The 12,126-nt window shown below is 40.0% G+C and overlaps 2 protein-coding genes and 1 non-coding gene across 4 annotated transcripts; all 3 read left to right on the top strand.

Moving 5' to 3' along the window:
* Nucleotides 1-220: 220 nt before the first annotated feature.
* On the top strand, nucleotides 221-343 carry LOC118969287 (small nucleolar RNA SNORD22). Its single transcript, XR_005057246.1, has one exon. It is a non-coding gene; the product is annotated as a small nucleolar RNA SNORD22 (small nucleolar RNA).
* Nucleotides 344-3,326: 2,983 nt separating this feature from the next.
* On the top strand, nucleotides 3,327-4,808 carry PPBP (pro-platelet basic protein). Its single transcript, XM_017680138.3, has 3 exons — nucleotides 3,327-3,572; nucleotides 3,863-3,998; nucleotides 4,139-4,808. Exons 1-3 carry the CDS (start codon nucleotides 3,428-3,430, stop codon nucleotides 4,239-4,241), a joined length of 384 nt encoding a protein of 127 aa, XP_017535627.1. The 5' UTR covers nucleotides 3,327-3,427; the 3' UTR covers nucleotides 4,242-4,808.
* Nucleotides 4,809-8,087: 3,279 nt separating this feature from the next.
* Nucleotides 8,088-9,215, top strand: LOC108409510 (platelet factor 4). Of its 2 annotated transcripts, none has more exons than XM_017680141.3 (3): nucleotides 8,088-8,399; nucleotides 8,679-8,808; nucleotides 8,963-9,215. In XM_017680141.3, the coding sequence occupies exons 1-3, from the start codon at nucleotides 8,297-8,299 to the stop codon at nucleotides 9,048-9,050; spliced, it is 321 nt and encodes a 106-aa protein (XP_017535630.3). In that variant the 5' UTR covers nucleotides 8,088-8,296; the 3' UTR covers nucleotides 9,051-9,215. The 2 variants fall into 2 exon arrangements, with proteins under 2 accessions (XP_017535630.3, XP_017535631.3); XM_017680142.3 differs by having other exon boundaries at nucleotides 8,103-8,399; nucleotides 8,682-8,808; nucleotides 8,963-9,213.
* The last annotated feature ends 2,911 nt before the right edge of the window (nucleotides 9,216-12,126 follow it).

Raw genomic sequence — 12,126 nt, 5'->3', positions numbered from 1 at the left:
ATGATTCTTCTATTTCTACAACAGCTTAAAGGAAAAGAGATATAGTATCATACCACACAGACACCAAAAAGGGTGAAAATGTAAGGTCCATAAAAAGGTTGTCAGGTTATTTTAAAACCAGAGAACCCTGACGCTAATTTTCTAGCATTCATTTAAATGTGTAATTTTGTATAAACTGACTTTCTTGACTGAATAACAGATACTAAAATATCTTTTACTCTCTCAGTGAAGAAATTCACATGTCTTCCTTTTGTCCTGGCCCCAGTGCCTGTAAAGGTGAACCCTCTGGGGCTGTCTTGAGAAGAAGAGGAAAATTCATTCTGGAAGAAACTGTCTAAGGGATCATAAGGATTTCTAAATATGAGAAAGGGAGGAATAAACCACTTGTTGAGAAATCAGTTGTATTTTTTTTCCAGGTTTGAAGAAAGAACAAGGCATATGTTAATGGAATCCAGTTCTTCAAGGACATCAAAAGGGAATTTTCAAGTCATTTCTTATATACCCTAGCTATTCAAATTAGTATACAATCATTTCAGCCTTTCTAAATGAAAGGTTTTTAAAATATATATATATACATGTATCTTTTAACCATTTCTGTAAGTCAGTTTTCAGTGTCCATATTGTGTTTCTTTTAATGGAAATCAAAGTAAATGATGTAATGACAGTAAAATAAATTAGCAGGAGTCACAGTAGTAGCAGTAGATTAGTACTTATTTCCCATTGCTTTGCACAAATATTTGAGGTCTCAATTGTAAAAAAAGGATAGTTAAATGACTAGGTCACCCAGTGAAGAGAATGTTGGAATGGCTGGCACATAACATAAGATACTTAATCAATATTTATTGAAGAAATGAAAACCAGGAAAAAGCAATTACCTCAAATGTGCACTAATAGTCTTGTGAAATTCTAGTGACTCAAGAAATTTGGTAATGCTTCCTCATGAACCTTGCTGACAGGGTATCTTTTGTGACAAAATGCATTTGTTAATTAAGACAATGACTTGATGATACTGTGCTTTATGCCTTACCTCTTTCCTGGTAATCAATGAACTAGGAATAAACTTGAATAATGTCTATATGAAGGAAAAGTGTCCATGAAGCGAATAAATATGCAGTGGGGGGATTGTGACTGACAGAGAAAGAAAGATACTATGAATAATGCTAAAAAAAAAACCTTTATATCTTGCTCTGGAAAGGGTTTTTAGCTTACATTTGAAAAAATATATATCTGACTTGCCAATTAACAATATTTCTATAGCACTAATGGGGAAGACTATAAAGTCATCACTTAGGAAGGACTAGAAAGAAGTTTGCTCTCCCTATTTTGTTTCCTGTTGAGAATCTCTCTGCATTCATTCCACATCTCAGCTCTTAGAAGTGTACTCATCTTTAGCCTAAACTTGCTTCTTAGACTATGAATTTCTGGCTTGGGAAAAGTAGAAAATCATTTTGATTCAACATGTTTTACAGTTAGACTGTAAGTTATAAGAAGAAAACAAATGGGGTGGAGAAAAATAAGGAACACATTAAAAAGCAGGACCTAAGAACTTAAGTTGGTGAAGTCAGTATCTGTTAAACCTCAGGGAAGACTGCCTTAGAAGTTAAAACAACAAAAAAGTTTGGAAAAAATTATTTACTGTATTTGCTTGACAAGAAGTAATTTTGTATATTTAAATATTTTGAGAATTTTCTCTAGATTTTTAAAGGTATAAAAAAAAAGCAACAAAATGAGAAGTTTCAATAATATTATGTAAGATTTGTACATAGTTGTAGCAGAAAGACAACTTGGGGCCAGTATCTCATCCTTTATTCCCAGCCTTTCAAACCACCTTTTTATACCACAGGCACTTTGAGCCATGTGGAGTGTGCATTGATGATTGCGCTTGGCTGGAAAGGAAAGAGAAACTTTCCTTCATGTGACACATATTCACTGATTTCTTCTCTTAACACTGTTTAAACCCCACCATACTTTGTGTTATCCTACATGCTAAAGGATACATGAGTCATTGAAGAAACCTCAGACATGGTCTGTCTTCAAAAGTATATAGTCCAGTTGAGGAAGCTAAACCTATTGATGGGATAGAAATCCAGACAATAACATATAAGCCAGTGTACAATGTGTAGGTCCATCTCTATCACTGAGGGCTTTGCCTATATCATCTGGGGTTTGAGAACAAGACCTTTAACTAGGGCCTGGGAATTGAGGAATAGAGACTTTATTGCAATTTTTGATAGTACACGGCTGTAAACACCTTCCAAGTGACCAAGAAGACAGAAATACAATGATTACCCATGCCACAGAACATGCAGGCATTAAAAAAATGGAGCAAAAATACATTGAGGTAGCATGAAAGGATGTGGAAGACATATTTTCTAAAGGGCATAAGCAACCTGTATAGCATTCCCATTTATATATATATTTTAGAACTTCATGTTTACCTCTCTGTATTGTGTGTATGTGTGTGTAAATGCAAATAGGATGGGAAACTAATGCCAACTGTTACCAGCAGGAACCACTGGAAAGTGGGGATATAAAGGAATGAAGAGGAAGCTGTCTGTATTTTATTTCACAAGCCTGCAGCAGAGTGGCCCTGTGGTGTATGAATCTTTTACAGTAAATTACATATTTCTCTGTGAGAATAAAAATAAGATGAAAACTAAATATGCTGGGTCTTGCCTTTTAGGATATACTTAGGTAGTAAAAACCAGTAGTTTATTTTATAACACAAGGGAGGATGAGTTTTGCTTCTAGTTTCTAGATGAAACTACAAAAAATAATACATTTAGACAATAAAACAAATAAATGCAAAATTGTAAATGCAGAGTGAGCCTCTGATGGCTTCTGTTTTATCCACATACTCCAAAAAAAATCGTGACATTTTTCAACCATCAGGTTAGGAACATTTACTTTCTATGGCAACCAAAAAGGGAAGATAACTCTTTTCCAAGGGCCATGTCTCTTTATGCTTTCAGGTACTTGGAAAGTGTCTGTTAAGCCTGTAAAGTAAGTGGTGTTGTTGGGAAGGCAGGGCACATTACACAGTTACACAAAGAAAACATGTAGCACTGAAGCCTAGTTCTTGCCTCCCTTGGTAGAGTGCTGTGTTTGTGTAAAGGAGATGGACAGACACCGAGAGGGTCAGTAGGAGTGGGAAGGGGCAGATAAAATGAAATTGAGCAGGAACTTTGACTTGCCTGGTGTTTATCTGGGTCGGGCACAACTTGACCACGCTTACACATTTATGTCCCCAAATCTTCACTTCTTCTTTCCCTATCTTTTTTCTCCTTACTCGCCTTGAGGGAGTGTGTGTGTATAAAAGACATCAGTAGAGCACGAAGGGCCACTCTGCTGCAGGCTTCTGGACAGCAGTTCCCCTCACGCTGAGGTTCCCGGCCTCTGGAGCAGCTCAGGCTCAGGCTCCTCCACCATGAGCCCCAGACCCAGTGGCACCTCCTTCTGTACCAGCGCCAGCCCGCTTCGTGTCCTGCAGGTGCTGCTTCTGTCACTGCTCCTGACCCCGCTGGCCTCCTCCACCGTCGGAGAATGGGAGAGGAACTTAGAGGAAGCTGAAGGTAGAGTCCCTGCTTTCCTGCAGCTGTGTCTGGGGGGAAAGACCATCCGGGTGCTCTGGGGACTGGAGAAGGTCATTAAACTAACAACTGTCAATGCAGGGGTCCCGTGGCACTTAATCATGCGGTGTCAGTCATTCTGCTAGTGTACTTTACTAAAGGTCTCCAGAGCATATTCACAATGGCCTTGCGAGAGAAGTACGACTACTGAATAAGGGGACTGAGGAAACAAGTCAATAGATAGATCCCTAAAACCATCGTGACCATTAATAGACTCATACTTTCTACCGCAGCTCTAAGCCCAGGCAATGAGCGGTATGCTGAACTTCGCTGCATGTGTGTGAATACTATCTCTGGCATTCATCCCAGCAACATCCAAAATTTGGAGGTGATCAGGGCAGGACCCCACTGCGCCCAAGTCGAAGTGATGTAAGTCTCTGCATCAGTATCATTGCCTTAATAGGGAAACCCTCCACCTCTATCCTCACTGACACTGTTTTATCCAGCCCCAAGGATCCTTTCTGACAGTGAGGCCAGGGTACTCAAGATAATTCTATTCTCTCTTACAGAGCCACACTGAAAAATGAGAAGAAAATCTGCCTGGACCCAGAAGCTCCAATAATCAAGAAGATAATTCAGAAAATTTTGGAAAGTGGTGGGTCAGCAGCTTGATATGTTCACTTTCTTTCAAACCTTTTTATCTCCCAGTAAGGGTAGGAATTTGAAGTATTGACTTTGTAGAGTTCTTATTTATCCAGCACCCGTATTCATACTGTATTAAACTTTGGATATGTTCCCCACTCTGTCTCAAAAAGTCACATTTTATCCCCAGAAGGTGGGTTAATAGATGACAGAGAGAGAAGATGAAAGTAAGCAAGCCTAGTTTTAATATATAATACGTGGTTTACTCCCTAATTCTTGGCTAAAGATGGTACTGTGCTTTGCATTTCTTCAAAAATTTCTTTCCAAATACATTTCTGTTAACTTATCTTGCTTTACTTTACTATTAAACTAGATATGCCATCATGATCAACAGATTCCATAATGGTTGATGATACTAGAAATCACACAGCCCATCATAGAACACTTGCTCAATAAATATTTGTTAATATATTTAGGGACTTAGAGTGTTTCATTGTCTTAGTCTTAGGATGTATTGTTGCAAACCATTCTCTGAAAGATTTTTCAAATGTTCATTTTAGGCTTCAAACCCTAAAAATAATAAAACTGTAGGATGTACATCTTGTAAGCAGTGGTTATTTACTTTCAAAGTGTATATGTTTAATACTAGTAAAGCAAACTATATATATGATGAAAAGCATTAACATACTCCATCATCAACTCTAGTATGTTCAATAATAATAAAAATACTTGATGTTAAGTGTTTTAACCTGGCATGTTGTACATATTTACCATTACTTAATATCTACATGATTCAATTTTAGTACAAGAATCAGCCTTGCAAATAAGTAGAATTGAAACAGAGAATTGAAACTTTACCAGGGTACTATATAGCCTGATAAATCAATAAAACTTTCATTCATTTCTTAATCTCTTAAATTTATACCCACACTATTACAGTATTACCATGAAATCAAAATTTGCTATTGCTTTGTTAGCATATATTATTAATTTGACCAGAATTGTTGGGGTCAAAAAGCCTTAACTATCTTTTTTATTTTTTTCCACCTTATGGTCAGCAAAAGTCATTATGCCGGTGATTTGTGCCATCTTTTTATCTGTATTATATAATAACTAACTTTCATTAATAACTTTTAATATGCAAGCATACTAAGTGTTTGCATGCACGAATTAAGTAATTCTTTTAACTGTGATCTGGATAAAAGCATGTTCTCTGTAGAGAGAATAACCGGGTAACTTAGCTCTACCACTTGCTAGCTGTGTAACTTTGGGCAGGTTGTATAACCTCTCAGTGCCAAAATGTCTTCATCTCTATAATAGGATAACAATATTGCTTATCTCATAGAGTTGATATGAAAATTCTAAAAGTTAACAGATTTGAAGTGCAGAAAAAATGAATGTGACACAATAATCCATATATAAATATTAATTACTACTTATCATTACTACTAGCATCTTCCGTGTTACAGAGAAGAAAACTGAAGTTCAAGATTAGGAAATTTTCCTCAAGATCAGATAACTAAGTAGGTAACAGAGTGGAGATTTAAAACTGCTCTTCACCGCACAGCACACCACTTCCCTTGATTCTCCTTTCTCTAATGAAGTGATCACATTATACATCACATAACGTTATTGACACAACAATAGGACTTGATACATAAATGGCATACTGCATATTCTGCGATGGTTACAGGGGAAGAAAAAAGTTCACCTACCCCAACCTGTTCATGGAATTTGGGGAACATTCCTGTATTAAGCATTCAGTTCACAAACTTTGCATATTAAGGACTCCTTTATTATCTCCTCACCATTACAGGCTCAATACCTTACAATGTTTCATTTACAAAATAAATATGTATACTAAGTAATAGCTAACAAAAATATACATAAACATGTAAAAAGGCAGTAAATTCAGATTGCAGTCATTTTCATTAGTTTTGCTCCAGTAATTCAAGATAGTTCAGATACCTCGTTCATTTCCGTAACGGTTTCCTACTGAAATCTGACAGTGCCAGCTCCTGATACATGGCACAATTTTTACACTATGCTAATGCCACCTAAAATAAATGTCTTTCACTTTGTGTGCACATACTGGAATATCCATTTAATGCAGAGAAAGAATGATTTAACTGCCACTTATTACTTCCTGAGTCCCTTCACACTGCAAATACTGAAATCTGTAATTAAGATACAAATCCAGTATGTTGCCCATTCATATCCAAAACCACCCTTTCTATCCATTCCCTCTGCTGCTCACCCAATTTGGGGTCAAGTTTCAGTTCCATAAACATGTATAAACTGCAATATATTCTGACAGCCACTGTGTTGGATGCTAGATATTCAAAAACCACATAAGTCACAGAGAATTACCCTTGAAGAGATCACTGTCTGTTAGGAGAGGCAGATAGGTTGAAAAATAATCATGACAGTATGTGACACAGTCTAATATAGAGGTATGCACCAACTGCATGAAGAGACACCTTAAGAAGTCGAACCTCATTATCATTCCAACATTTATTATCTTCACTAATGTAGTACTTTGTATTGAGTCCCTACCAGTGTGCTAGAATGGTGATAAACATTATAATCTCTCACCTCACAGAGTTTTCCATTTAGGAAAAGAAAATATTCATACACTTTAAAATACACACACACACACACACACACACACACATAAATATCTCTGTTTATAATACATGTTTGTGTTTGTATGCTCTGTGAGAAAAGGAAAAGCAGACCGTGTTACAAAACACAACAGGCACCAAACACCATTAGCTTCAGCTGACAATGAAGGCTCTCCTAAGGAAGTGATATTTAGGTGGGCACCATAACTATGAATAGGAATTAGCCAGTTGAAAGGGCATGTGGTGGGGAAGAGGAAGAACATTCTAAGCCCAGATATTAAATTTCACATCCCTGTAGAAGCCTGGTTCTGCTGAGCATTTCAGAAGGCCTAGTTCCACACAGTGGGCTCCTGAAGCCCTTCATCAGTGTGAATCAGGATGGCAGAAAGCCTCTGGCTTTGAGATGAGGGAGTACTCTGCCCTGATCAGGAGCCAAAGTCATACTTTTTCAAGGAAGGGAAGACGGTCCATAGTGATTTCTCCACTTTTCCTGCGCGGAACTCTGTGGCGTTACCATCCATCCTCTTGTGCACACTCAACTCCCAGATGCCCCGCGTCCTCCTGAGGGCATCACTGCTCCCCCAGCCCTGCTGCCCATCTTGCCTTGTCCGAGTTCCTGGTCCAGGTCACAGCAGACACTGGGACATGTCGCGTGGATACTTTCCTTCTTGGCCTCTCTTCTTTGCTGAGCCCAATAGAGAAACATTCAAGGCACCACATTTTTACAAAACTAATACATTTGCATACTGCTTTTACGCTTTTTCTTCGAGTAAGAGGATACATGAGGATAACAGGCCTTGCTTCCTAGGGTATATTGGATGATGGTTGATACAGCCCAGAAGATTCCATTCAAGAAACGGAGGAAGCCTTCAACATTCCTGTGAAATGCAGAACCAAGTGTCTAGAGATCAAATTAAATATTTTACTAGCACAAAATAATTATAAATGATACACCTCTTTACCACACAGGGCTGACTAATTCAACTAATTGGCAACCCCTAAGAAAGGCAGGAACAAATAAGGAGTTCTTGATAAGGTAGTTGGGGGTTGGGGAGCAAGCTAACTCTCAGGGTCCCCGAAGTACAGGCTGGGTAAACGGCAGCATGGTGGGTATAGCACCTCCGTGACAACACATAACAGAGAAGCCATACATGGTATGAGGTGCAACTGCTGTTCCCAGCTGCACAAATGTGCATGTGCATAAATTCGGGTCAGCGTGCTTTGCTGCTCCAGCTCACAGCCAAGAAGCTCACTCCGGGCTTCCCCCACTCCCCCAATCTTGGCTGGCCAGAGCCCATCTCATCCCAGAACTGTCTCAGCTTCCTCATCCTTCACCCCAGGCTTCCGGACTGGACGGGCAGCGGGGATAAAACGGGCCTGGAGCGTCCTGGGAGCCACTGGCCTGCGCAGCCCCAGCACGAACGTCCCCGCGCTCTCTGAACCCGTGCGCACGTCTCCACCATGAGCCTCGGCGCCGGCCACCGGGTCCCGCGCCCCCGGCCCAGCTCTGGGTTGCTGCTCCTGGGCCTGCTGCTCCTGTCGGCCGCGGTCGCCCTCGCCGGAGGTGAGAGCTTAAGTAGGGCGGGGGGACACCGGGGCGGCGGGGAGTCAGGGAGCCCTTCCGGCTGCAACACCCGGTACGCTTTATTGGGGTCTTGCTAGTGTGCGGGCACGGTGCCGAGCACTGCCCGGTGCATTTTACCGTCCAGTCATCAATACTGCTTTCTGAGGAAGGTACGATTTCTGGATGAGGAAACGAGGCCAAACGCAGCGAGAAAGATGCCTAAAATACCTTCTGCCATTCTCCTAGTCACACCCCTTCTCCCGTCCCGTTAACTCCCAGCAGACCCCGAAGGAGAACTTGGGGACCAGGGCTGCGTGTGTGTGAGGACCACCTCCCGAGTCCGTCCCAAGCACGTCACCAGCCTGGAGGTGATCAAGGCCGGACTCCACTGCCCCACCCCGCAACTGATGTGAGTCCTGGCGCTCACTTCCGCGCGCACACCCGCTGCTTCCTCTGCGCTTCCCTGCTTCCCCTCCACTCCCACACCCACTCCCAACCCTCCCAGCCCAACGCCAAGTCCAAAACCTGCCGTTGAAAGGCGCCTCTTCTCCCTTCATTGGCAGAGCTTCGCTGAAGAATGGGAGCAAACTTTGCCTGGACCCGCAGACCCCTCTACATAAGAAAATAATCAAGAAACTTTTGGAGAATTAGCCACTAACTGCCTAAATCTGTACATTTGCTATGCAACACGTGATTTGTTTTTTCTTTTTTTTCCATTTTCAATCTAACTGTGGAAAACCTGGTGTTTTTATTATCCTCTAAAATCTAAATAAATAAAAGAAAGTAAATCGAGTTGTGGTATAGTCAAATATTTCTTAAAAAAGCAAAGAAATAGTGTTGATACATCAGTTTCATATAAGAAAAAAGTCTCCAGAATTTTGAGCAAAAATATACTTTGAAGGAAGGTTTGATTTAGAAAAGACTGGTTTTTACTTGGTATTATATGATGGTTGATATAATTGCATATAAATGCACACATTTGCATATTTGTGTGATTGTATTACTTAATAACTACTTGTTTACATAATAATCTTATAATTAGTCTTGCCAATAAATATTAATCACACTTAAACTTTACTGGGCTACTTTTAAACATAGTTAAATAAATAAATCATACTCTGCTTTTATTTATGATTTCTAATCAACCCCAGTATTGTAAAATTAATAAAAATGAAACTAGAATTTTCTACTACTTGATGGAAATATATTGAAAGTTTACAGGGCATTACATTAAAATATTTTACTCTTTTTCTTAAGATAATGTTGATGTTTCACAAAAACGAAATGTTAAAAACAGTTCCTGGACCCACATCACTGCCTGCAATAAGCTCTGCATTTGGCAAACCTAAAGAATTGGGTCTTACTACATTCCATATCTATACCAGGGGTGTTACTCTAAGCATGCAAATGTCTTGAATAGATTTTTTTCCTCAGCAGTCTCAGGCTCAATACAACTATATTAGCAGTTTTCCATGAAAACCTTAACATAGGAGGTATTGAGATTGTATGTTAAACAGCTGTTCAAACAGAAAGAGGTTCAAGGTTATATTTTCATTCAGCTTTAGGAAGACACTACTCTCCTTGGGGAGACAGGACGGTGTTGCAAGACGGGTTGTTACCTATTGCCTCTTTAACAAAGTACCACAAACACATATTTTAAACAACATAAATGTATTAGCTTACAGTTCTGGAAGTCACAGATCCAAAACAGGGCTTACAGGCTAAAGTCAAGGTGTCTTCAGAGCTGCATTCCTGCAATCTTCCTTCAGCTCCAGCCCCTTCTTCCATCTTTAAACTACATCACCTTGGTTTCTGTTATCACATCTCCTACCTGTCCTCAGACCCTTCTAGTTCTTAAACCCTGCCTACTTCTTAAAAAGACTCTCATGATTATGTGGGGTCCACTTACATATCCGAGATAATCTTCCCACCACAAGATCCTTAACACATCTGTGAAGTCTTTTTTTGCCACACAAAGTAATATTTTCACAGGATCCAGGGATTAGGGCACAGACATCTCAGGAAGAGGGGACATATGTGAGGCAGCCTACCATAACGGGCAAGAAGTCAAAATCTAACTGAGGCAGAAGAAAACTATAGACCCTTGCTCATGAGCTAATGTCATTTCAACCTAACATGACAATGTTTGTGTAGGATTAGACTGCTAAGAGAAAATAGAAAAGGGTACAATTCAGTCTTCTTGGGGATGAGAGGAAAAACTTTGAGATGACAGAACACTTAAATGGACAATGTTTATAGAGGCTTATGAAGTGCCAGAGTATCATCTAAGTTTCCACACCCACTTTGTATATTAGGTAATATTATTCCCATTGTGGAGATGAGGTAACAGTCTCAGAAAGGTTAATTAATTTCCCAAGGCCACAGCTTGTTGGATGCTGAGCACAGCAGTCCTAGTCCCAACTCCCCACTCTTGTTTTCACTCTCCGTTGCCTTTCACACAGGCCATTGGCATGTCAGCTAATTCTTCAGAGAGGAACTGTCCTACAAATGACCCTTGGAGATGGTGTAGGACTTTGCCAGGGAAAGGGAAGAATGCTGCCACAGGATGAAAAAGCAGCAGAAAGACACAAGATCACTACACCCTTAGCACTGCTGGAGGGCGCTTTCTCATTCTGCAGAGCTGGGGTGTCAGTGGGGAGAGAGTGGTGATCTTCCAACTTGTTTCCTCCCATTTGGTATCTTTCACCTTCTGTCCACTTAAGGGACCTGGCCCAAATTATCTTTCCCAAGCACAGATACTTCCTTGAATAAAAACTTGAAGGTTCAAAGTCCTTAGCATGGCGTCCAAGGCTATGGCATGCTTATTTTCCCTTTGTGCCTCAGCTTCCTGATCTGGAAAGGGGAATGTTATGAGTATCTACACCACAGATTACTGTGAGGGCTGAATAGATGATGTAGGCATAGTGCCTCATACACAGGCTGTGCTTAAAAATAAGCAACTGTGATGATTATAATCACTCACAATGTTGCTCTCAATGCACCATCCCAGTCAATTTGAAGCATTAAGTAAGGTTTTAACAGAGTGATTCTTGGTGATAAGTAACAAAAAATGCTTGCAATAGGAAGAAAAGTTCCTAAAATCAAATGAACTTTGGCAGAGAAAATATTGGAAAGAAGGTATGGGTTGTACAATAGTTTTTTGCTTTCTTTCCTTTTACCCCCTCCCTCAAACAACTCCCGAATTGGATTCAATAATTAGTAGGTGAGACTCAAAGGGCCAAAGGGCCAAAACAAATTTTGCAAAGTCAACCAATGCCCATGACTTATCAACCCTCCCTTCAGAATTACCTGAGAACACTTTCAATCTACCGCCTTTATCAGCAATGATACTGGGGAGGGCTTTCCTGCCAGGAAAAGCCAAGTCGGAAAACAATTTACTGTAGCTCCCTGCTATTTAAATGTTTATGGAGTGATAAAGATGGAATGTACTTAAAGTCTGTTTTTTTTTTTTTCTGGTGGCTGAAGGCGGTGAACAGAAAATGAATGTCCACAAACTAGGTTCTTCCTGCAAAGTCATGGACCCTATCAAAAAAATACAACCACCAAAAGCTATTTTGCTCTTGAAGTTGCTCTGCCTTTTTCATATTTTCTTCTTTTTTCCCCCTCTGAGGTCTTTGTGGTAAAAATAGTTTCCTTTCCAGTGCACAGAGCATTGAAGGGTCAGTTGGTTTTAAAGATATATCCATATTTTTTCTCATTGTAAAAA

The sequence above is a fragment of the Manis javanica genome, chromosome 5, assembly GCF_040802235.1.
Source record: "Manis javanica isolate MJ-LG chromosome 5, MJ_LKY, whole genome shotgun sequence".
Classification (NCBI taxonomy): Eukaryota; Metazoa; Chordata; class Mammalia; order Pholidota; family Manidae; genus Manis; species Manis javanica.
Note: the sequence above shows the minus strand (reverse complement) of the source record. Positions and strands in the feature narration are given on the sequence as shown.